Source organism: Sminthopsis crassicaudata, chromosome 3 (genome assembly GCF_048593235.1).
Source record: "Sminthopsis crassicaudata isolate SCR6 chromosome 3, ASM4859323v1, whole genome shotgun sequence".
NCBI lineage: Eukaryota > Metazoa > Chordata > Mammalia > Dasyuromorphia > Dasyuridae > Sminthopsis > Sminthopsis crassicaudata.
The window spans coordinates 602,475,459-602,502,233 of record NC_133619.1 but is presented as its reverse complement, the minus strand read 5'-3'; the positions used below and the strand labels follow the sequence as shown (position 1 = coordinate 602,502,233).

At 40.8% G+C, this 26,775-nt stretch overlaps 1 protein-coding gene across 2 annotated transcripts; it reads right to left on the bottom strand.

Moving 5' to 3' along the window:
- Positions 1–1,500: 1,500 nt before the first annotated feature.
- On the bottom strand, positions 1,501–24,956 carry PTAFR (platelet activating factor receptor). 2 transcript variants are annotated; one of them, XM_074305623.1, is made up of 2 exons: positions 24,274–24,956; positions 1,501–6,116 (listed from the first exon to the last, which is right to left on the bottom strand). In XM_074305623.1, exon 2 carries the CDS (start codon positions 6,073–6,075, stop codon positions 5,035–5,037), a length of 1,041 nt encoding a protein of 346 aa, XP_074161724.1. In that variant the 5' UTR covers positions 6,076–6,116; positions 24,274–24,956; the 3' UTR covers positions 1,501–5,034. The 2 variants fall into 2 exon arrangements, with proteins under 2 accessions (XP_074161724.1, XP_074161725.1); XM_074305624.1 differs by having other exon boundaries at positions 24,281–24,956.
- Positions 24,957–26,775: the final 1,819 nt, after the last annotated feature.

The window sequence follows — 26,775 nt, the reverse complement described above, 5'->3', positions numbered from 1 at the left end:
GCTCAACAATTTGTGATGGTCTTCTGTGAAGTAGCTAAGTCGGTGATAATAAGCTCATTATTATCTTTCCCTTGAGAGTGGCTGGGAAAAGGATGATACCCTTAGAAGGTATGGAAGATAGATATAATTCTAACCCAATATTCTTCTTGGAGGAACAAAGGAGGAGGAGGAAGGAAGCAGAAAACTATGCCCCTTTTCCTCCCCACAATGGCAGAAATCTTCTCTTGAAGATAAAGAGGGATAAATCTGCTAGATTCCCAGATCCCAGATTTGAGATCTGTGACACATGTAAGCTGAGACATCTTTAATCCATCACTGATAGGCAAAGTATATAGCAGATACTACTATATGGTTCATTGATATTTCCCTTCTCTCAGTGCTAAGTGTGTTCTTTTGGAAAAGGGAGGGGTTGAGAAGGGGGAGAAATCAGGATTAAGTGACTTGCTCAGGGTTACACAGCTAAGCAAATGTCTGATACCAGATTTGAACTATATTCCTCCTGACTTCAGGACCAGTGTTCTATCCATTGAACTACTTAGGTGCCTCTATAAATGTGTTCTTTATACTTTCTGATTTATGCTGAAAAAGGAAATCTGCCAGCTTCTACACTCTTGTCATATCAAGGTGAAGGTATGAATTTAAGGATCTTACCTCCTGGAATTTTTTCTTTACCCTCCACCCCCACACACAGACAACATCTCTGGGACATCTCTCCTCTTTCCAAGCAAGAAAAATTTTAGACTAATCTCATTCCAGGAGCTTCTCTGGTATTTTCTTCAGATTTAGACACCTTAGAGCATCTCCTTTAAGCAAATTTGGAATTAGGTTCCACTCCTTTAGGGGAATTGTAGCAGGGTTCCTGGGCCCACCTCCCTCTCTTACTCCAATGTAGAAGAAGTGTGGAAGAGGGAGTATGGAAGTGTGAGGGTTAACATAGCCTTCCACTATTGTTCTCTCCTATGACATTTATTAATGGCAGGGAAAGGCTATTCATGGGGAGGAATAGGATGTTAACTCAGCAGGGAAAGGCTATTCATGAGGAAAAATAGAATATTAACTTAGTTGGGCTTCTTAGCTCTTGTATTCATTATGTTGGTCTGATGTCCATTAACCTGAAGGAGAAGCTGGGAACAGGTCCTATTGCTTTTTCCTATACTAATACCTAGTAATTCCAGTAAGGAGAAACCATGATGGGGAAAGTCTTGATATAGAAGGGATTACTGTAATCGAGCTCAGGTGCATGTACACACACACACACACACACACACACACACACACACACACACACACACACATACACACACACACACAGAGAATGGCAATGAGGAAATGTCTCATGGGCTTTCCCAGAAGGACTCACCTTTAATCATCATCAACTTTAGATTTGATCATTTCAGTTAGTTCCCAAAGCTCCAGATTGGGCTAACTGGCCAGCCTAAGCCCACAGCAGAGCTCATTCTTCTGGGGTGAATAAATATCAATAAAGAAAAATAAATCCTGTTTTGCTTATCAAAAATATATTTATTTAACATCCAATGTTTACAAGACACATGGCAAAGAAGCAGGGTTCAAAGTAGCAGCAGCATTAAGGATAGTCACAAACCTCTGGAACTCTATCAAGAAGCCCACTTTCCACATGGGGTCTGCTGGAATGGACTGGCTGCTGACTATTTAGGAGACTATGAGCCCTCCTCCCAATCTCCTCTGCTTGTCCCTAACCAGCTGTAGCCTGTCGAGCCACACGACCCCACACCATAGATTTAGGGTTAGAAAGAGCCATTGAGTCCAATCTTACAGAGGAATCTCAGAGAGGCAGAGCATTTTTTCCAGGATCACATAGCTAGTAAATGTCAGAGCTGAGTCCAAACTCATCCCTTCAGGTTTTAAACTTCGAGGCCTTTCAGAGTAGGGATTGTTCTATCCTGGTATCTGTATCCCCATGGAACAGAATGGTGCCTGGCACAGAGGAGATTCTTAAGTGCTTCTTGATTGATTGACTGAAGACTTCTCAGAGTCCATGCTGAAACCAGTTTTAATGGGCTGGCAGACTGTTAAATTTTCCGTGAGAGCATTTATAGTTCAGAAATTAAAGTTTGATTTTTAAAAGTGTGGGATGTATACATTTTTCTTCCAAAGAGTCGGTTGTTAAACATTTACCAGCACATCCTTGCCAAAAGCCTTTGGGTCATAAAGCAAGAAGAGCACAGAATTTAAGAGTTGAAAGGGATGCCAAAGTCCATCTAGCCTTAACTATGGAAGATGTTCCTCTAAGCATTAGGGCTGGCTGGCAAATCACTGAAGTTTATGTAACTATTACCAAGGTTTTCTGTGGCTAATGGACCTGCTAAAAATTATCTGATTTATCCCCTTCATTTTTATAAATGAGGTCCAGAGTGGTACACTCACCCAAGATTATACAGATAGATTTGGAGCTTGAGAAGTTGTGACAAAGTGAGAAAAATGCTAGTTTTAAATTAGAAAGATCTGGCTTAAAAGTCCAAATTCAGCCCTAGACCCAGGACCAGGTCCTCTGACTCTAAACCCAGTGTGCTTTCCCCTTCATTTATTTGGAGAAATCTCATTTGATTATTATCTGCCATTCTACCTCCCCGGCCCCCAAACCATGCCGTGTTCAATATCTAGATGTGGCCCAGGCAATGAGGTAGATGGAAAGCCAGGCTTTGTTTGGTGGAATGGATTCAGAAATTGAACCCAGACATGGAGGTTTCTCTCTCTCTCTCTCTCTCTCTCTCTCTCTCTCTCTCTCTCTCTCTCTCTCTCTCTCTCTCTGTCTCTCTCTCTCTCTGTCTCTCTCTCTCTCTCTCTCTCACACACACACACACACACACACACCAGGAATTGTTCAAGGCCTAGCTGAGGCCACAGCTGGCCATTTTTTGAACTAGACTTCATTGTGTGGACTTTGAAGTGTCAAATCAATCTATTCCAGAAGAAGAGATGGATGGATTTCCAGCCTCCAATTGGTATATCTGTACCTTTCCTGCCATGCTTGCCCTTGAAACAAGTCCCCTGAAAAGCCAGCCTCCTCAGCATCTGGGAAGGAGTCATCGTCACTTATTTCAGAAGCTGGCCTAGGGATCAATTTATTCCTTTGTTTATCTTCTTCTGCTGCCTTATTGTGGCATACAGGTGAATATCAAACATTGTCAGGTCGTACCAAACTGGAAAGACTTCCAGAGTAGAGTTTAGAGAGTAAACATAGTCACTCTTATTATGCATCTGTTCAATCGGAACTTAGCCTGATTAAGATGGAAAAGGCACATTATTGGAGTGTTAGTCAATTTTGAGGCCATAGCAACTCCTGAAAATGTCCATATAAGCATGGAAGGGATTGCAAACTGAGTTAGTAGAAGTACCCAAACAGATAAAATCACAGATCTTTTGAAATCTGGAAGTATCGAAGTGTGTTTCCATTGAGCTTTACAACTTACAAAGTGCTTTCATGGCCATTATCTCACTTCAATCTGATGCTCAAAAAAACAAGCCAAATCCTGTGATACTGGACAGGAAAATTCTTATTATCTGCACTTAGAGAAAAGTTAAGTGACTTGTCCAAAGTCATACACACAAAAGTAAGGATGAGACTAGAACATGAGAGAAACTGAATTCTAAGTCCCACCACATAAATTCTCAACAAATACTGAGTAGACACCTTCTACATTCATAACACTGTGCATTCATAACACTGTGCAAGGTTCGATGGGCTTATAGACTCATAGAGCTCCCAAAATCTATGATTTTATGACCACAGAGTTCTTCTGGTCCACTTCACTCATCAGAGTTTGTTAGATGGATAGTTTGAGTGGCAGCCCCCGGTCCTTCCCTATGAAAAATGTGGTTCAGACCTTCAATGATCACAGTATAAAGCAGAAAATTTATCATCTCCCTTATCATTAAGGGGAAAATTACTACCAGGGATGATCCCCAATTCTTCCTTTTATCCTGTGAGTTCCACCTACCAGTTCAAGTTAGCTCTTCCTAGAACTATCTTTTATAGGAACCATCACCTAGGATTATAGGATACCTCCACTGAGATGTCAGCTCCTGGGATGGGATGCTGAGGATTCACAGGGAATAATCTAGTCATTGAATAGTGAAGGAATCAGATGAAGGAAGTTCTGGGTTCAGCTTTTACTCTGGCATCATCTCACAGAATGGAAGTCAGTCACAGAATGACAGATTTAGTAGCCTCCGAGGTCACCAAATCCAACTCCCTCATTTTCTAAATGATGAAACTGAAACCCAGAGAGGTTAATTGATGTGGCTCAAATAATTAAGACCACAAGTATGAGAGCCAGGATTTGAATTCTGGTCCTATGTCAGCCAATCCAGTGCTATTTTCCCAAAAGCAGTGGTTTCCAAGATTTTTTGCTCCATGAATACACAACAAAATGTATTGCAAATTGCCACAGTAACTTTATATACTAATTATAATATCTTGCAATTATTTACTGTTTTGTTGGTGGTGGTGTTATTGTTGTTCAGTCATTTTAGTTATGTCCAACACTTTCTGACTCCTCTTGGGACTTTTTTGGTAAAGGTGCTGGAGTAGTTTGTCATTTCCTTCTGCAGCTGATTTTATAGATGAGAAAACTGAGGCAGATAGGGTGAGTCACGCGGCCAGCAAGTGTACAAGGTCACAGCAGAACTCATTCCAGAACCAGTGCTCTATTTAGCACCATTGGGTTGAACCCCCACCAAGAGGTTTGTCAACCACTAAACAGGAGCCACCATACCACATGCAGATTCTCCAGTGTGATCCTGGAAGCTGGGAAAAGTAAGATTTCCTAAGAACAAGTCTATTTTCTAGAAGGGAAGGGAGCAGCCTATTCAGGCAAGATTTAGATCTTCTCAGCTTGGTTTGGAGAAATTGTCTCATCTCTCTAACTGATCTGTAATTGTGCAGAGAAACAAGGCAGAGAGTACTGTCCAGGCTCAGATGGAGTGCCTTCTCTTTCCTTTCTGGATCCCTGCAGGGCACTGGTTCTTGCCTCTGGAGCATGGAGTCACAGCTTAATTGGTCATGGTATTGATGGGATAGTTGTTGAGGGGCACGGCCACTTCTACAGCTGTATCTGTAGTGACACGGGAACATTTGCGACTCCCTTTCATGCTCTGTAACTTCTCTGAAAGGTGTTTTCGGAATTTCTTGGTGAGGAAGCAGTAGATGACAGGGTCCAAGACACAGTTGATGCTCATGAGACAGAGGGTCACCTGGTGGATGTCATTGATACATTGATGCACACGGCTGTTGTCCTGAAAACCTATCTTCAGCTCTGCCACTGTCCAGGGCAATTGAATGATGTGGTGGGGCACAAAGCAGATGAAGAAGACAGCCATCACGGTACAAACCATCCAAAGTGCTTTCTGTTTAACATTAGCATTGCTCTGGGGCTGGAGAGGCTGAGCCAACAAGGTCCGGATAATGATTGCATTGCAGACCAGGATCACAAGGAAAACGATGAAGAAGCAGAACACAATGATGACATGAATGATAAGAACAGGGATGCTTCCCTTTTCATAATTTTCAAAGCAGCGGGTTACATTTTTCCCGCTGGTCTTCAGGAGAACAACGTTTGTCGAATCCAAAATGAGGAAATACAAGGCACACCCCACAATCACGACCCAGATGATCACGGACAGGATGATGCCCCGCCGACGAGTGGTGGATTGGGCTGCTTTGATGGGGTCTGTCACAGCCTGGAAGCGGTTATAAGTAATGACCCCAAGAAAGGCTACAGAACAGTAAGTATTAATGAAGAAGAGACAGCCTGCCACATTGCAGAGGAAGTTGGGTAGGATCCAGTCACCCTGGTTAAAATAATAGACAATCCACAAGGGCAGAGTAAACAAGAAGAGCAGGTCAGCCACTGTCAGGTTGACCATGAAGATCTTGATCTCATTTAATTTCTTGGCAGGGTTGAGGGTGATAAACACCCACAGCACATAACCATTAGAGATGATTCCCAGAACAAAGATGATACTATAGACAATAGGAATGAGGGTGTATCTGAATTCAGAATCTATCCGGTCAGAGTTCTTTTCATCCATCATTCTGAACAGGAGAGAGGCAGCTGACCACCACTTTTCTGGGCCTAAAAGATGACAAATTATTTTTTTTATTAATGATAGCATAAGAAGTTAAAAGTTCAAGTTTTAGACTCTCTTAAATATATGTATATAGATATAGATGTATACACATGCATATGTGTCTTATATATTTGGGTAGCTAAGTGACATAGCAGATAAGAGTGCTAGACCTGGAGTCAGGAGGCTCATCTTTCGGAGTTCAAAACCAGCCTCAGACACTTAATAGTTGTGACTCTGGGTAAGTCACTTAACTCTGTTTGCCTCCGTTTCTTATTTATAAAATGAATGGAAGAAGGAAATGGCAAACCATTCCAATATCTTTGCCAAGAAAACTCCAAACAGGGCCATGTAGAGTTAGATATAATTGAAAAACAACTCAACAAATTTATTATATATAAAATTATGTATGCTATAACTTGTATATAGCATATATTATATATAACAGACTGTGTGTATGTATGTATACATAAATACTTATGACCATATACATTTATATATATATGCACATAAACACATACATATATACATACATACAGACATCTATATATATTATATATAGATGTGTGTGTGTGTGTGTGTGTGTGTGTGTGTGTCTTTGACACCAGAGAAGGCTCAATGGAGAAGGGAGAGTGAAGGAAACATATTTGAAAAGGGAGATGGTCTAAAAACAAAAAACATCAATAAAAAAAAAAAATTTTTAAAGAAATTCAGGGAAAATGATTCTGAAATGTTGATGTCCTTTGGATAACCGATTTCTCTGAAAAAGAAAAATAAGTGCTATCTAAAGATACTCACATAGGAAATTCTTTAACAATATGATAATACAATATATTTTTTGTCAGTCATCTAAAAAAAAGGGTGAAAGTGAGGACTGACAAAAGACTATCAAGATTTAGCAGTAGAGATATCAGCAACAAGGGAGAGTTCAGTTTTAGCTCAATGCTAAGGTCAAAAGCCAGATTACAGAGCTTAGAAAAGAGGAAATGAAAGTTGAAAGTGTTGAGAACTTTTTCCAAGTTGTTTGGATGAGAAAGGGAATAGAGAGCTGTAGGAAGATACTTGGAATGAAGTTAAGATCTAGTGAAGACTTTAAAAAAAAAAAAATTGGACATGGGGCAAATATTAGTATAGTGGATAGAGCACCAGCCCTGAAGTCAGTAGGACCTGAGTTCAAATTTGACCTCAGACACTTAATGCTTCCTGGCTGTATGACTCTGGTCAAGTCACTTAATCCCAATTGCTTCAAGGAAAACAAAAAAAGATTTGGACATATTTGTAGACAGCAGGAAAGAATAAACTCATTAAGAAAAGACTGAAGATCAGAAAGGGAGGATGAGTCTGGGGAGAATAGGTTCAAAACATATGTGTCCTTGTTGAGAAGAGTCACCATTTCATCAGAGACTACATCATAAACCCCTGTGGTAGTAAATTGAGATCCCATTTTTAAGATTTATGTGATCTTCTTATCCCTCCCATCCCCAATATCTAGGGCAAACTTTGTTTAAATAGAATCTTACGAGAAAGTTATGAACTCTTTAGGGAAAAAGTTCTATTGTCCCTTCAAAAAAGAAGAAAGCTTCAAGGCCAAGGACATTGCCCTTGGTGATGGAGGAAATAAACTATTTGGAAGATAAAGAAAACTCCTTGAGCTAATTTGATTGTTTCCCCTACTCATCTAATCAGTAATTCAATTATTTGGCCTTCTCCTGTCACTCAGTCTCCCCCTTGTTGGAATGATCTTTCTCTATTTTTGTGATTATGTTAGTTTTAGCCCCAAAGAAGTTTCTGTAATACCCTAGCTTCTATAGGTATCCTATGAGTATATACTTTATACATATACCTATAGGTAATATTCCCTAAAGATATAAGAGACATAAGAATGAAGAACCAATGTTATGCTTACATCCTTGTGTGAAACATTATTGAGGGGTGTCAGAAGTGAGATTTTTTCTACATAACAAGACTAAGCTGGTAAGCCAGCTTTCTTTGGTGTCAAAATCTCATCTGGAGAGTTGCAACCTCTCAATTTGTGTATTTGCCTTCTTTTCTTTCTCAGATAAAACTAACTCTTCCAAGAAGGGCTCCTACAAAGAGTAATGACTTCCCTCCCTGGAGGAAGTAGGCAAGAGTGGGTAGCAAGGGGGAAACAAGAATTAGTGGTGACTCAGGCTCCTGGGAAAGCATTGCTAAATGGATTGGCTTTAGGGAAGGAAGAGGAGGCAGAAGCAAGGGTGTGGTACACATCTTGTTTTGGGGAAGTTGGGCAATTTTTCAAATTCTCCCTTTTTTAAAAGTCACTTTCCTATGTTTTGTCTCCTAGTAAATAACTACCAACCTGATCCTTCCTAGCAACTGTACCTGACCACTCTTTTTTCTAAGTACAAATACAATCCACTACATCCTACCTGCAGCCTTCATCCTAGAGCTACTTCCTGCCCTGCAGTCCTGTTTGAGATACACACATGCACCACATATACATACACACCACGCCACCATGTACACAAATAACTTGTCACATATTCCTCCAACCAACTCTTGTACCAAATGAGAGATAGTTGTTGCTCAACTTCTGTATATTCCCACAAATTCATTGCCACAATGCAACTTTACACATGAGATATTTCAGCAAAACTGGAAGGGAACTTAAAGCAAAATATTTTAGAGCTGGAAGGGCCCTTAGAATATAGGATGTCAGAGTTGGGAGGGTCTTAGAACACAGAATATCAGAAATGGGAGAGTGTTATGGGCCAGAACTCGAAACTTGAAATAAAGGATTCTTATAAGGTACTAAGTCACTGGAATTGATAGAGACAACAGTTATCTAATTTAGCATGGTTCAGTATTATTGATTTAATCCTACAAGGAGATGTACTAAGGTACTAAGTGGAATTGAGGAGACAATAGTTAAATATAGTTTAGCATTGATTTAATCCTACAACAAATAATGGTTTTCTAGTGATATAATGATTGGTTTATACTCAGTGTACAGCATATAAGCAAGAAGCTCTCAGAGCCAAAAAACAACAAGTGCACTAGAAGCTCTTGGAGGCTAAGACAGATTCATTCCATCTTCCACCTTTGTGGTGGCTGGAGTCTGAAGCACAAACCTTTGGATCTGGAGAGATTCATGGAGCAGGAGCTCAAGCTCTCGGAACCAAGGAGAGAGACAGGCCTCTAAGAAAGTTAGCCGGGCCCCAGGAAAGGAGACACAAGACTTGGAAAGAGACAATAAAGGATTTGGACTTTTTAACATCTGGCTGCATTTGTGGTGATTACTGAACTGAAACAAAGGCTGCCTCCAGAGACCCCAAAAAAAACCCCAACAGAGAACATTACATTTTAGAGAGAACATTACAGGAGAGCCCTTAGAATATAGAATGTCAAATCTGAGACAAAATTATAGAAATCAGAGAATGTCAGAAGTGGAAAAGTCTTTAGAAGAGAAGTCAGAGTAGCTTGGGATGGGGCCTTAGAATAGAGAATGGTAGAACTTAAATAACTTTAAAATGCACCAAGCCAAATCTAACTTGGAAATTTGGGTTTTTCAAAATTCCACTTGGGACTTTTAAAAACATAATGGGAAAGGTACGTTCTTGGACAACAACTAATCTGGAAAAGATGAGAAGGTTTTGGTGGCCTATAAGGTAAATATGAGTCCACAGTGTGATCTACCAACTAAAAAAGTAAATTATTATGTTGTACTAAAATCCAGACTATAAAAACTCCCTCTCAACTTTTGTTTTGCCCCACCTGCAGTCCTGTGCTTCTTACTGACCACTACATCTAGGAGTAACTAAGGATGAGGATGATGTTAGCTAACCTTTCTAAGAACATTAGGGTTTAGTAAGTGTTTTGCCTATGTTATCTGACTTTTCAAATGAGAAAAGACAAAAATGGTAGGGGAGGGACATTGAGAAGACAAAAAATTCATATATACTAAGAATAGAGCTGGAAGTTCATTTGCCTGTTCTGGAAATTAATTTATAATTAAGTAAGAAATTAGAAAATTATTCATACCTTGTGACCCTATGATCTCACTTCTAGGCACATATCCAAAGAGGTCAAGTAAATAAAGTTCCATCATGCCAAAAATATTCATATGAATACTATTTCAGGCAATGAAAATAACATATTTGAATCTGATTCCAGGCCATTTGCAAGATTCAAGAAACTATGAGAAAACTTATTTGAAGTTACATAGAGAGAAAGCACAACTAGAAGAATAATATATACAATAATTATAAGGCACATGAAAATAACCCCGAAAGCACATGAACTCAAGTTTCGAAAAAATGATCAACACTAATTCTAGAAGGCTGATGCTGAAACATGTTCTCTACTCTAGAGTCAGGAAGGACCAGAAATCGAATCCTACTTTAGACGTGGTCTAGCTGTGTGACCCTGGTCAAATCACTTCCTCTGCTTGGCTATTTCCCCAGCTGTAAAATGGGAATAATAATAGCACCTGCCTCCCAGGATTTCTGGAGGATCAAATGAAATAATATGTGAATTTTCTTGCAAACCTTAAAAGGCTAAATAAATGCAAGCTACTTATGAGGATGATTATGGTTATTATTTCTATCATCATTATGTAATCATAAAGTCACATAAGTCATTAGAAGCAGGATTTAATTCCAAGTAAGTCTCCAATTAGTTAATGTCTTTCCTAAAATGAAGTGCTCGGAACAACTGCAAATGTGAGCAGAGCAGAACAGAGGGTGGTGACTGGGGTGTTGATAACTGTCTGAAGTCACACAAGTCATTTTTATTTCCATCTCTCACTGGTTTCTGAGTATGTCATAGGCCACAATTTTCCACACCTTTTCCCTACAGACTCTCCTTAGTTACATCTCTCCCAATCTATAATTGTGCTTTTGATTTTTCTAAACTCCCATGAAAACAGACATTTATCCCCATTAAATATAACCTTATTAAATTTGACTAACCTGTTGTATCTTATTAGCATTCCCTAGCCTGAAGTCATTTTCAGCTTTGACAAGCATGCCCCATCTTTCTTCCCCCAAAACACATCTCATGTATTATTTCATTTGATTCTCATAAAAATTTTGAGAGAGTGCTATTGTTATTTCTATTTACAGTTGGGTAAACTGAGGCAGACAGAAGTTAAGTGACTTGCCCAGAATCACACAGCTAGACAATGTCTAAAGCAGGATTTCAGCTTTGGTCCTTTTTAACTTCAGAGTCAAGAGTTAAAGTTTCAGCACCAGCCTTCTGGAATTTGTGTCAGTCATTTTTAAAAAACATATTCATGTTCGTGTGCCTGTTGAGGTTTTTTTATATGCATTATTGTCTAGAGAATCCCAGAATGGGGCACAAGAATGGCTTAATTTATAATTAAGAAATTAGAAAATTATTCATACCTTGTGACCCCCTATGATTTCACTTCTAGGCACATATCCCAAAGAGGTCAAGTAAATAAAGTTCCATCATGTCAAAAATATTCATATGAATACTATTTCAGGCAATAAAAATAATAATCTACCCATACCTAGGGACTATAACTCTAGGAACCTTGAAAGCTATCTATATCTCCCCATTTTACAGTTGAAGAAACTGAGGTTCAGAAAGCTAGAAACACCCTTGCCTAAGCTTACAAAGGTAGTAAATCAGGATTTGAACTCAGATGCTCTTACTCCTAAACCAGCCCTCTTTCCACTGTACCAGATTGTTTATGTCATTTGAGATCACACAGGTCACCAAGATTGAACCCAAGTTCTTTTACTTGCAATTACATATTCTAGATGGTATAGGGGATAGAATACTAGTGCTAGAGTCTGGTAAATCTGAGTTCAAATACAATCTTAGACAGAACTTAGACTATCAGATTCCCATAATGCAACAAGATCCCATCAGTCTTGAAACACACCTCCTTGCACCTTCTGCCCTGGAGGCCCCTCCCTCCCTTTGACTGGAGAAGGTGGAAAGTGAAGGGTGGACAATGAAGAGCTCTTAGAAGGCTTTCCATGTAACAGGGTCACCCAGGGCAACCATCTTATCATTTACCATCCTCTGCACTCCTCTGGGTATCATTATTCCACCATACAGGTATCTTTCCTTTCCCCTCCCTCACTTTTTAGCTTCTTTTTAAGTGTTGTGTCACACAATTAGATTATAAATTCCTTGAAGACAGAGATTTGCCTTTTGTCTTTTTTGGTATTCCCAGTGTTTAGCACAGTGACTGGTACATAGGAGGTACTTAGTAAATGTTTATCATTGACTAACAATTAGTTCTGTGTCTCTGGGCAAATCACTTAATCTATCAGTCTCAATTTCCTCAATTACAAAATGAGAATAATAATACCACCTATTCCCCATGGTTATTGTGAGGATCAACTGAGATAATAACTCAAAAGCAAGAAGATCTGCACTTAGTAGGAGCTTAATGAATGCTTATTTCCTTACTTCTTTCCATCTTACTATATTGCCTCCATTGCCTCTTTCTTGAAGGAACAATATTATTTATTCTCTGGGTAACTGAGGTTAGAAGTCAGGATTTAGAGTTGTAATAACAATCTCCTCTGTAAACAACCCTTAACAGTTCTGACAAGCTGAAAAGACTTTTGCTCATAGGCCTGGCAACTGAGTTGTCCAAGAACCATACCAGAGGACTGACACCAGGCAATGGTTATTTTTGATCACAGCTACTACCAAATGGAGGGGCTGCAATCTGCATCATTGGAGGGTGTGCCTGCATTAAGAAAAGTAGGAATCTATTAAAGTATTCATATATATAAGGTAGCTAGGTGGTATAGTGGATAGAGCACTGGTCCTGGAATCAGAAAGTCCTGAGTTCAGATGTGGCCTCAGTCACTTACTAGCTACATGAGCCTGGAGAAGTCAATGAACCCTGGTCTGCCTCAGTTTTCTTATCCATAAAATGGGTATTATTAATAATAGCATCTACCTCCCAGGGTGGTTGTGAGGATAAAACAAAATAATACTGTAAAGCACTTTACAAATCTTAAAGTGCTATAAAATTGCTAGCTATAATTATTAATTCTTCAGAAAAAGAACCCAAGTTTTCAGGCCTCCGAGTAAATTTCTGAGAACCTATTTCTCAGGACTTATGAGTGAAATTTTATCCTGTACTTTTATCCTGGTACTTTTATTCCAAATCCCTTTGCTGTCTCACTTCCTATTATCCATGGAAGGGGAAGGTGATGGTCCTTAGTAGGCAGGGTCCCAGACCTGACTTTAAATCTTGTTTCCAACACTTCCCATCTGTGTGAGCGTGGATCCGTCACAAGCTCTCCAAACATTATCTTCCTCATTTGTAAAATGGGGATAATAACACCTGGATTGCTTTCCTCTCTGGGTTAGTGCAAGACTCAAATGAGATAATGTTTGTAAACAGCCTTATAGGCCTTATATAAATGACAGCTCTTCTCATTTTAGGGGTAGTGATCTTGTTGAGGTTAGGAGGGGTCTGGATTTCTCCTTCTGGGTGACAAATATTGCTGACTGATGAGATGTTCTGCCATAGCAAAGACTAGCTGGGTGAGAGCTCCTCAGGAGTGGTCCTGTGATAGGGAGGGAGACCCAGATTAGATTATTTATTTATTCAACAGAAACATAGTAAATACCTATTAGTTTCTGAGGGCAGTTCTGGACACTGCAGGATGAAAAGACATCCAAGTTCTTTACTATCAAAGAGTTTACAATCTATAATATTTGCAAGTTACATCTACAATGTTTACAATTTATGATCTACAATATTTGCAATTAAGATATATAATGTTTACAATTTACAATCTACAATGTTCATAATTTATAATCTACAATGTTTCCCAATTTACTAGCTACAATGTTTGCAACTTAAAATCTATAGTGTTTACAATTTATAGTCTATAGTTACTATTTATAATCGACAATGTTTACAATTTACTATCTACAATGTTTACAATTTGCTATCTACAATGTTTGCAGTCTACAGTGAGAGATAATTCAAGGGAAAGCGGGAGAAGGGCTGAACCTGATTTCATTGATGTGGCAAAGTCCTAGATGAGGAAATTCCCTCCACTCATACAGGAAGGCAACCTTCTCTTTAACTTGTATTCTCAGAGTTGCCCAGAGTCAAACAGCTCTTTTCCTTTCCTGGAAATCTCTCAAGAGAGTTGGAGACACTAAGACATTTTCTCATAGTCTCCTATCTTCCCTCATCCATCAACCCTAGATTTTCTTGGGTCCAAGAGCCATTCTCTACCTCCTATGTCATACCACTCGGACATAAGTCAGGTGAGATAAATGCAAATAAATGCAATAAAATTAAATAAGCGCACTTTATTACATTGGTCAAGTGCAACAAAAATTAGAATACAAGCCACCAAAAAAAAAAGAATTAATGTCATAGCAATGCAGAGAACATAGCCCCAAAGTCGAGATGTAGAAGAGACCCCCCACCCATCCCTTGGCAGAGGTGGTAGGCATCCTTTAGTGTTGTACCTTGTACACATTTTCATTTTTTTTTTCAATGTATTGATTTGTCATACTGATTTTTCCTTTTTTTGTCTTTGACAGAAATATTGTTTGTTATAGAGAATAGCTTTCTGGGAAAAGAATAGGGAGGGATCCTAGAGGAAATTTTCGTGATGTTAAAAAACAATAACAACCTTATTTTTATCACAAGAAACATAAGTACAAAAGAGGAATATATAAAGTTCTCTGATCTCACAGAAGAGAGGTCAGACCTAATGGGGGAGGGGAAGATCAGGGGAAGTTTCATGAATCATGGGGTGCCTGAACTCTAGTTTGAAGGATTGATTGATAGGCCAGGAAAAAGCCAAGTTAGAAGGGTGGAGCATCTCAGCAAGAAAAGGGAACAGGGGTGACGTGGGGTCTGCAGCCTGAGGGAGATGGGGAAGAAGGGGTTTTCTCCATTAATGGGGAAACCAGGAGAAAGATGGAGCTTTAGAAGACCCCATAAGTGGTCTGACGGTGGGGTCATGTGGCCAGCCCAGCAGCCAAGAATTAGAGAAGACCCAGAATCCTCGCTTCTTGTGGCAGGGCTAGAGGAACAGGGTCCAGGCCCAGTGCCAGTAATCATTTTAAACAGAGTTGGGCAAGGAGGGGCAGCCCACAGCACTCAGCTTAACACAAGGAGACTTTTCCTGCTGGACCAAACTCACCAGACTCTCAGACCTCAGTCCACCACTCATCAGGGCCTCATAAATATTAATGGGAAATTAGAATGATGTTCAGGCAACTCTGCAGTATCAGCAGCATCATTTTTCCCCCTCCTGAAAGCAATACTTGGTACATTTTTTCCTATTCTACATTCCTAGCTCTTTGCTTCTTTCTCTTAAGAAAAAAAAAAAAAAAGAGAGACATCAAGATGCTGTTCTAAAGTACAGGGTTAGAGTAGAGCAATGTACTGAAACCATCTCCAGAGTTGATTGGGAAGACCAATGGCATTCACTGCAATCCTGAATAGGGACAGATCAGCCCCAAAAAATATTTGAGATGGAAGGGGGCAGGGAAGTGAGACAAGCATTAGGGACCAAATGGGATGGGTTGCTTTGAGTAATAATTTCCCCATCACTGGGAGTATGCAAGTGAAATCTGTATGAGCAAAGGTGAGGTATGTTGCACAGGGAATCATGCACAGCCATGATGCATAATCAATTTGGTATGATTTCAACTAGATAATGTCTCAAGTTCCTTCTGAAGTCTAATGATTCCAGAACATTTGTGGAAAGACCCCAGTATCCATTGGAAGCAGATGGAAGAATTGGGGCCATTGGATCTGGAGCCAGAAGAGACATTAGAAGTTATCTAGTTCAACCCTTCTGCCATTTAACAGATGAGTAAACTGAGGACTGGGAGAGGTCAGCTGAGCTGTTCCAAGTCACACAAGGTCCAGTCAGAGGAGGGATTTGAATTCAGATGCCAGAGCTAATGGGTAGAGAGGTCACAGAATAGAGAACGAATACAGCCTGACAATGGAATTGTAAAATTTTTTATCAGGAAAATGGAGATAGGAATGGGGAGCGACCCACCTCCAAATTTTTAGTCCTTCCTTTGACCAATGTGCTTGAGAGGCATTCAGGTCCCTCTATGGAGATAGGAGAGGTGGGGGCAAAAGAGATTTTTAATAAGGCATTTAGGGCAAAATGGGAAGAGGCAGCCTCCTTCCTGGAGAAAGTGGCCTTAGAATCAGCTGCCTAGTTTCTAATTTCCATCCTTTGTTAAGTGTGTGTTCTTGAACAAATTGTCTTATCACCCTATGTCTTGGCTTGCCCCTCTGTCTAGTGTGTGTGTGTGTGTGTGTGTGTGTGTGTGTGTGTGTGTGTGTGTGTGTGTGTGTCGTGTCTAATGTAAGTATTATAATACTTCCACTGCTTCTCTCCTAAGGCTGTGAGGAAAAAGCTTTATAATGAGGAAACAGAGATGGAGATTCCAGAGCCACTGGCGACTCAACCACTATGAATTCAAGGACTTTGAAATAGTGGAAGATCCCTACTGAAATGTCCCTGGGCTAATCAGATTTCCTGCTGCTAATGAGGCCTGCCACTCAAAGAATCAGAGGTCACATGGATACTCCAAGAACAGATTTTATCTCCTTAACAGTTCCCAGGTCTCTTTCTGCCAATAGCCCATTATCTGTTTGTTTCGTGTGGTCCTTGTGTCTGAAGGGCATGAGGAACTGGGAAGTTGGGGACTTAAGCTCTCCATCAAAGGGTATTGAACTCCATAAGAGACCTCAATCTAACCTGTGCTTGTGGTTCAGTCCCTTACTTCTCCTTGGCTTTTCTTCCTAGAAGGAAGCTTGGAATCCATCTAATGCAGGGGTTCTTAGCCCCAGGTTCAGAATTGTTTTGTTTTTTAAACTATTTTAATAGAACTAGTTTCCTTTGTTATCTGATTTATTTTATTTTATTATGCATTTTTAAAAATGTCATTCTCAAGGGTCCACAGGCTCCACCTCTGTTCAAAGGGGTCTATGAAACAAATCTGCAGGTCTGATCTAACACCTTCATTTTAATAAAGAGAGAGAAGCAAAACCATTTTTCCAAAGTCACACAAATAGCACTTATGAAATAAAAAGGTGAGATTCAAACTCAGCTCCTTGGATTCAAGATTCAGTAGTCTTTCTAAGATAATGCCATCCGTACTTTTAATCTCATCCTATGGTTCTAAGGAAAGTACTTTGGAAACAAAAACTGCTGTAATTGTTGTTGTTCAATCATGTTTGATTCTGCATGTCCCCACATGGCAAAAACACTGGAGTAGTTTGTCATTTCCTTCTTCAGTTAATTTTGCAGATGATGAAATTGAGGCAAACAGGGTTAAGTGATTTACTTAGGGTCACACAGCTAGAAACTGTCTAAAGCCTGATTTGAACTCAGGAATAGTTGATTCTGATTCCAGATCCAGCACTAATCTACCTAACAAAACCCACAATCCCTTAAATGAAAACACTAAAAGATAATAATGGGACTTTAATGAATTACCAGGTCCAATCTTGACCACTAAAAACAGGGCAGGGGCTGAATTAGATGAATTCTAAGGTCCCATCCTTCTCTAAAATTATGATCCTGTAATCTTGTCTATAGAGAGGTAAGGAACTCCAGGGACAACATGATATATATTCTTTTAGATCCAGTGGCTTTGTTGGTGAGTTGTGCTTTACTGGGGGTTTTTTGTTACAAAAAAGGGTTCAAAAACTTTTTTTTATAATAAAAAGAGCTCAATATGATAGAAGGGAGGAACACATCAGAAAATGATTATGTATGGTATTTTTTCAAATTAATTTTTTTTCAGGGTCACACAGCTAGTAAATGTTAAATGTCTGAGGCTGTATTTGAACTCAGATCCTCCTGACTCAAGGGCCAGTGCTCTATCCATTGCCCCAATAAAACATTTTTTAATTGCTTTGAAGATTGTAAGTCAATATAGAAAGGTGAGCTCATTATTATTCTTTGCAACTACATTCTCTTCCCCCTTCATCCCAGCATCTTCTCCTCCCTTGGGATTCCCAGCCCAAAGGTCTTTCATATATACACTGTTCTAGGACCACAGAGTCACTGATCTAGAGCCAGAAAAAAGTCTTGGAGGTCACCTAGTGCAACTCTCTTGTTTTTATAGAGAAGAAAATCAGGACCCAAGTTGATTAGGTGAATTACTGAAGATTATCCAGACAGTAAATGTCAGTGGTAGGATCTGAATCAACGTCCTCCAACTCCAAAGATTCTCTTTCCATTGTATCACAGTATTTGGGTAGACCAATCATACCCACTCCCTATATTTAACAAAGAAAAGCTTACAAGGAATCCCATTATATCTTGACTCCAGCTTGGAATCGGTTCCCAGATACAGTCACAATGGCTGACTACCCCCTCTTCAGGGTCCCTGACAAGAAGTCCCTGATAACAAGAAGTTGGCAGATGGTGTTATAAATGATCTATGCTGCTTTGGACACTAATCCTGGGGGGAAAACTGAGAGGTGGGTTTAAGAAGCATCTTTCCTCCCTTCTAGTGAAGTCTGACCCAGCCAGCTGGGTTCTCTGGTCTTTGTCATTGGATCCAGAGCTGGAAGAGACCTTACAAGTCATCTAGTTCAACCCCTCTGCCATTTAACAGATGAGTAAACTGAGGGACCAGGGTAGGTCCTTATGGCAGAGAGTAGAGGCACAGAACTTGGGGGAGTTCAGAAAAGTGGAGAAATCTCTTTCTTTCTCTGATCCTGGAAGAGAAAAAAAGTCTTTTTCCTTAGCCAATCTCCAAGTTTGAGCTCTTCTGAGTGGGAAATGGAGGGAGGTCTGTGGGAGAGAATTGGTATCTTGCAAATGCAAAAAAAATAATAATAATAAATAATATCTTTGATCAAACTGGAGTTACATCCTTCACCTCAAATGTATTTACAAATTCTTATATTTCTTTGATTTGAGGCAAATATGCTTGTGATTTGTCCAAGATCAAAGAGCTAGTGTCTGAGGTCAGATTTGAACTCAGGTCCTCCTGATTCCAAAGCCTGTCAGATTTTTTTTTTTCCTCAGCAGTTAGGGTTAAGTGACTTGCCCAGAGTCAGACAACTAGGAAGTGTTAAGTGTGTGAAACCAGATTTGAACTCTGGGGGTCTATTGGCTGGGTCGAGGGAAACCCTGAGGGATTAGCCCTCCTAAATTTGTTTTTGGTGTGGACTGCTATTGACCCCAACGATAAAAGACTTTTCCTGAGAAGGCTCTCGGGTGGCTGAGGGGGAGGGGGAGGGAGAGGCCGCACATGAGGGTAACAAAGGGACCTCCCCCGAGGTATAGCAGTCCAACAATTTGTATCAGGATGTTAGTTAGGGAATTCAAGACTGGAATGAACTTCCCAAATATAAAAAGTAAAGGATTTATCTTAAAAAAAAAAAAAAAAAAAAAAAAAAAAATGAAGAAAACTGGAATATCCCAGGACTATTTGGGGATATCAGACTTAAATCTGTATGTAAAAGGTGAAAATAGAACTCTGCATCTGTCTGTGTGTGTATGTTTGTCTGCTTTGCATTCTGTTCTGTATTAAAAGTTAGCAAGGTTGTAAGAGATAAGACTTCGGCGTCTGTGCGACCAGCTTAGAAAATATCAGGCTGAATTGTGGGAATTGGAATTCATTCAGAGTAGTAATTCTTTCAGAGTGTCTCAGAATGTATTGGTAATTTGGGAACTAGTTGAAATCCTGAACCCTAAATTCAGGGCTGGTGCTCTATCCACTGCATCAGCTAGCTGCCCCTGCCTGTCAGATTCTTATATTTCAAATTAATGGTGCCAGACTGGAGATATACAGTTAGCATCCAAAGGATGATGCACATGGTTCATTTGCCATATTATAAATTTGTGGATCTTTCAAATATTTTTCTTAGGAGCTTAACAAATTAGAATGGAATAGTTTAAAAAGAGAGAGAGAGAGAATTGGTATCTTGTACAGTGAAGAGCCTTGGACCAGAACTGGAAGAAGGATGGGTGGGAGTCCCATTAATTCTGGAACCTAAGTTTTACTTCTCCAAATCTGTTTTCTCTTCTATACAATGGGGATGATACTGCCTCACAGATATCTTGTAAATTAAGTGCTTTATAGCCCATAACTAGAAATATGAGTAAATAGAATTTTTATTATGAAGAAGGAAGAGGCTCAGAAATAATGACATTGCTTTCATCTGGGCTGTTGAGAACTCTGATGGCTGTTAGCAATTGTTCTCAGAGCCAGGACCATGCCCTCTTACATAGCTCTGCATTTTTTCCCAGAGAAAAAAGCAGAAATTTTCAGTCCATTTTCTTTTCACATATTGGCTTAGATTATCTGTATTCTAAAGTCCTTTGACTTCCATATTCCACATTCCCAGGCCACTTCCAAGGGTGCTAAGGAATGGTTTTCTAAGTATACATCCAGACCTCCTGGACCAGCCCCAGTCCATCTCTACTCTCTATCTAGGAAAGAAGGACATCATCTCATTCTTCTCTCCAAAATCAGTCCAGTGAGGAGTTGCTACCTCCCTTTTGGGATGTCTGAGTGATCAAGGAAAAGGATGGAGGAGTCAATCTGCTTCACACTTTCTGTTCTAACATTCTTCTTCACCAGCGGTTCAAAGCTGAAATGGTCAATCTCCCCACCCCACCCCATAGCAAACCTTACTGAAAGAGTTCCCTTCTGATCTGCTAAAAGGTGGTGAGCCCAGCCTGCCAACAGGAAGACAGAAGTTCAAATCAACCTCACAGACTTTCTATGGAAGAGGAAAGGAGGCAGAAGGCAGGAGACTGAAGATGTGCATTCACTTTAGTATCTCTAGCTTGCTGGTGAGAGACACCCTGGGAAAGGATCACTAAATTACAAAGCTGTGGATCCTGGGAAATTTATTGAACCCTGCCTCAATTTCCTCAACTGGAAAAAGAGAAAACTAATAGCACCTGCCTTCCAGGTTGTAATGAGAATCAAATGAGATGATGTTTCTAAAGAGCTCTGAAAGGTTGAAAATGCTTTATAAATGGTAACTATGGTTATTTTTACTACCATCTTAAAAATCAGAGTTCTCAGCTAGCAAGGCCCCCAGTCTGGGATGATGGAGAATGCTGGGGACCGGGGAGGTAGGGAATGGTGGAACTATCAGGAAGCACATACTCCTTTAGTATCACTGATTTTCTTACTGATGAGAGGCTCCCTGAAAAGGAAGGGACCACAGAAACCACAAACATCCCATATCACCTTATCTCCTGCACAACTTATGCTGTTCAGACATTCTTCTCAGAACCCTGAGAACCCCCTCCTTCTGAGATCTTTCCTTTTCACCTTTGTTTCACCCACTACCAATTAAATCAAACTATTCACTGTACCAGCAGGATGAGAGCCAGCCCATTAGTTATGAGCCGCATGGATCTCCTCCATCTCTCACCATCACTCTTTGGGACTGAGGCAAGTTAGTTCCCTGGACCTATCTATCTTGGACTCTCAGGAGCAAGGACCCCAACACCAGTAGGATTGGAAATACAGTTTCTCCAAGAAGCCAAAGTATTAAAGACCTCTGACTGGTCTCAAGGGAGGGTTCTAATTCTGCTTGACTTTGGCCAAGGCACTTCCTCCCCCAAGTCTCAGTTTCTTTCTTTAAAGATATTGGCTCTTTAAGGTCTCTTCCAGTTCTGATATTCTGTGTTAATAATAAGTGTAACTGAAAATTTAAAAATATAAAATAAAAGTAGTGGCCAACACTTAAAGAGTTATTTATGGTTTGCAAAATGCTTTATAACCATTACCTCATTTGATCTTCATAGCAACCCTGGGAGTTAGGTGGTATTTTGATTTCCATTTTATAAATGAGGACAACTGAGATTCAGAAAGGTTAAGTTCTATGTCCAAAACCACATTGTTAGTGTTTAATTGTAGGATTCAAACACAGAGCCTTTCTGTTAACAAGCCCAGATGCTTTACTACATTGCCTCCACAACCTGTATTCTAAGGTTCTTTCCAGCTCTGATATTCTGTGTTCTAAGAGTCCTTTCAGTATGACATTCTGTATTGTAAAGACCATGACAGCTATGACATTCTGTGTTCTAAGATTTTTTCCATGTGTGACATTCTGTATTCTAAGGTTCCGTATGTATGATATTCTGTCATACATAAGGGCCATCCCAGTTCTAACATTCTCTTCTATGGTTCTTTCTAGCTCTGATATTCTGTGTTCTAAAATCCTTTTGAGCTTATATCTTATGTTCTAAGGATCCTTACAGCTCTAGTACTTTCTGATTTTATGGTCACTGATACAAGCCTCCTGGGCAAAATAGGACTATTCCTTGCCACTAACACCTCTGAAAGGCAACTCAACATTCTCCCAGGCTCTTAATTCACTGCTCTCCCTCTTCTCTGTGAGAAGATCCTAGAACAGCTAGAAAGGCTATTCCTGAGAATAACCCTTTGACTGGAAGGCTGTGAGTGAGCAGTTTTCATGCACTGTTTCACATTGGGGAACACTTGGCTTCCTGGACTTGGATATAGGGGGACCTTTCAAACCATTTCATAAACTGGATGGGATTTTAGAAATCATCCTGTTCAATCCCTTCCTGTTACATACAGGGAAGTTGAGGGTAGGAGAAGGAGAAGGGACATGTCCAAGGTCTCACAAGCTTAATGGTTGAAGTGAGAGCATACTCTATGTTCCTCCTGGCATCTGGGACTCTTTTCACCACATTCCACCCAAAGCCTTCCTAGCATAGGCTATATTCTCTTTCCCATACTGGAGGATCACTACTTCAAAAGCAGGGATTTGAGGGTCCTTTCTCCCCCATCCCAGTACTAAACTAGAGACTGGATTTTACAGAGAAGAGCTCCTGAAAACTAAGCTATCACTACTGGCTGCTTTGCCCCTTGGAAACCAGTGACCAGGCTGTGTCAATCCAACCATTGAGCCAGCCCTAACAGGTTTCCTGTGGAAGGGAGAATGAACAGTGCCTTGGATTGAGTGAACCCATCACTCATACATCCCATGTTTAACTGGTTGCTCTCAGCCAAGACTATTTATCCTCTGGTAGGGGGCTCAAGAGACAATGAGATTCTATCAATTATTTAACAGTTTATTTAAGCCTTACTATGTGCCAGACAGTATAGGAACCTGGGAACCAAAATCCCTGGGTTCTAGTCCTGGCTCTTCCACTGAGTAACCCTAATTAAGCAAGCCATCTCTCCAAGCTCCCTATGCAAAGTGAAGGGTTGGGCTGAGTGACCTGGGAAGGCCATCCCTTTCAGATGTAATATTCTATTCTGGGGGGGGGGGGGGGGGATGGCTCTCCAAGTCCCATGGATCAAGGAGGGAAGCTGGGTTTGGCCCTCTCTTGTGGTAGCACCTACAAATGGGACCAACACTCCAAGAGAAAAAGGATTGGGCTCATGGCAAAGAAAGAAGTGGGGGCATAGGATGGGTGAGAGATGATGGCTGCAGCCTAGGGACCTAGAAGTAGGTAACCCAGGTAGATGGTTGAGCTGAGAAGCAGACTCTACATTCCCCCAGGATCTGAGACTCTTTCACCACATCCCACTCAAAGCCTTCCTAGCATATGCCTCTGTCATGGGGGCTCCTGAAAATCTATGATGGAGCTCAAGATTTCTTACCCTACCTTTCACCCCAGACCCTCTATTAACATCTATTCCTATCCATTATATAAGGCTTATTATTATATATTTTACATATATAGTTCCTATAGTTTCTGCAGTCCTACCTCCCCTATTGAATCAGGCTGGTAGCTACTTTTCCCAGAGAGCAACCACATGAGGATTTAGGACAAAGACATTACGATGGCTAAGACTCACTGCCCAGCAGTCCCCACCTGCCTTCATCTGCTCTCCACCTTCCCCTCACCTCCATCACCCTGGGAATAAAAAGACATCCTCCTCATGCTTCAGGATCTCCCCCCTGAGTCTCAGCAGGGATCCGGAGCCACACCCAGCCCCAGCCTGACCCACCTAGACCCAGAATGACTAAGTCCTCATGGAGGAACCTTGCAATTCAGGATTCTTTCTGAGAATGGCTCCAGATGTTGTTATTGGTCTGAGGTGGGCACCAGGTTGGAGACAGTGAAATGAAGGTCATACTATCCCTTGTCAACCTGAGGGATCTGGAACTGGAGTCATCCCAGCCTTCCTCCCCTTTTGCCTTCCAAACTCAAAACCCAAACAAGTTACCTCTTACCAGAGCAGGAGCAGACTCAGGTCCCTGGTATCCTCTCAGCCAGTCAGCTGTGGCCCCAGCCCAGGCTCAGACTCAGGCTGAAAACTGTAGAAATGAGGAAACAGTGTATCATGACCAAGTCATCCCCAGTGAGGAAACACTGTGACCTTAGAGAGCCTCCGCACAGATGGCTGAGCTGTCAGCTCATGGCTGGCTCCACCACAGACAGACTCTCTAGCCTAGTGCTGGAGCAAAGGTGACAGGGAGATCAGGATGTTTGAAAGGAGGTGGGCGGGAGGGAGACAGAAACAGAAAGGCAGAAAGAGAAAAGAGAGCAAAGACTGAGAAATCAGGAGAGGGTGAGGAGGTGGAGAGAAAGGAGAAAGGGAGAGGAGGGAGAAGAGAGAAAAGAGTCAGGAGAGAGGAAGAAGAGAGGAGAAGGGAGGGAGGGGGGAAAGAGATAAATGAGGGGAAGTAAGAAATAGAAGGGGAAAGAGAAGGAAAGGAGAAAAAGATGAGAGAAAAGAAAAGTAACACCAGGAAGAGCAGAGATTAAAACAGCTTTTAAGGAGAAAGAAAAGAAAGGGAGAAAAAGCCCAAGCTGGGTTAGGTGTCCCAGGAGGCAAGGTGGAGCTTAGCCTTTGACACCCATGTGGGTGGGGACATGGGAAGGTTTCAGGAGTGTCTCAGGAGTAGGAAAGAGCTCCAAGCACCCAGTTTTTTCCAGACTTCCAGTCCAGAGGCAAGGCAGCTAGGCTAAGGATGTAAATCCTAGAATGCTGGCTCCCTGCCTGGTCCAACCCCTCACCAATAGAAGATCTGCCTCTACCCATTTGAGCATTAGTAACCCATTCTACATCATGAATCTTGACTTCTCTGTCCTTCTTTGCCAACGCTATTTCCCTTGCACTTCTCTCCCCCCACCAAAAAAACAAAACAAAACAAAATAAACCCAACACATTAACTCTGAGAGCCAGTGTTTGCTCAAACAGTACAAACATCCTTTAGTAGAAGCATTAGCACTATAGAATAGGAAGGGAAATCTGCTGCCAACACAAAACCTGGCACTGGGCTTAATTCAGCAAGTGGTCTCGGATTGTATGTGGCTTTGAACGCTCTCTGCCTGGGACTTTGACGCTCCCAATCTCAGCCTTCTGTTTCCCTGGTAACAGCCAGGAGACCCACTGCTACAACCTGAATAGGCAGGCGAGGAAAATGGTCTCTGTGATGTCTTCAATGTTTGTTTCCTTGGTAACAGTCAGGAGACCCACTGCTACAACCTGAATAGGCAGGCGAGGAAAATAATCTCTGCAATGTCTTCAATGTTTCAACTCTGGACAATTTACCAGTCCCTACCTGCTTTACGACTCCTCCCAGCCTTCCCCACCTCATCCCCAAATTCCTAAGGTCTTTAACCACCTTTCCTTCATAAGTCTCTTCTTCAGGTTCTCCCAGTCTTTCCCCAATAATTCCCTGAGGGCAGGAATTGTATCTTCTAGACTTGAGGAAAGAAATTTGAATTAATCATGAATTTAGTCACCACAGTTTTAGCTATGCCACGTAATTTTACCCACTTCTTGACCTGAGGCAGGTCACTTGAATTACTTGGGCTTCATTTCTTAGTCCAGTTTTACATATGAAACAATTGTTCTATATACCTAACAGGAATATTGTGATATACAGCTGAGGACTCACATTTGCCTAACATCAAGAGTCCTAAAAATGATGTATCTGCTGCCAGCATCTCTCTTGCTCATTCTTGGGATCTTTCTTATCCTCAAAACTATTGTGGTAATAGGGGCAGCTAGGTAGTACAGTGGATAAAGCACCAGGAAGACCTGAGTTCAAATCTAATCTCAGTCATTTAACACTTCCTGTGTGACCCTGGGCAAGTCACTTAACCCCAATTATTTCAGGGAGAAAAAACTGTTGTGGTAATCAAGATCACACAATTGATCACACAAGGTAGGATTTGAATTCATGTCTTCCTGACTCTGATACCAGTCTTTTATTGTTGCACGTTGTTGCTTTTTGAAACAATTATTAATGCTAATAACAATCTCTCACATCTCAAAGAACACTATCATTTCTGTAAAAGCTAGATAGCACAAATATTACCATACGAAGCTGAAACTCAGCAAAGCATAGTAATTTCCCCAGAGTCACATAGCTTAGTGAAGTGTCAGAACCTGGAGTCTAAGTCCAACTCTTTTCCAATTATAATAGCATGATAGTCACATTTCACGTGCACCAATGCTAACAGCAAGGTATGGTGATCAGGGTAGTTCAACCACTTCTATTTACCCCTCATTCTATTATTAACTCATTGCCCAAAAGCTTTTCCCCCAGAATAAGTGTACTACAAAAGTGGCACCTAACTCTCTTTACCTTTATATTAGCTCAGAGCCCCCACCAGGAGATGCTTATGTCACAGTATCACAGTATTAGATATCTATATCTATCTATTACCTGAGAATGTTTTCTTCCCCTAGAGGCTCCTTTCCAACTACATCCAG

Coding starts and splice junctions, on each gene's coding strand:
- PTAFR (XM_074305623.1), bottom strand. CDS start 6,075: ATGATGGATGAAAAGAACTCTGACCGGATAGATTCTGAATTCAGATAC.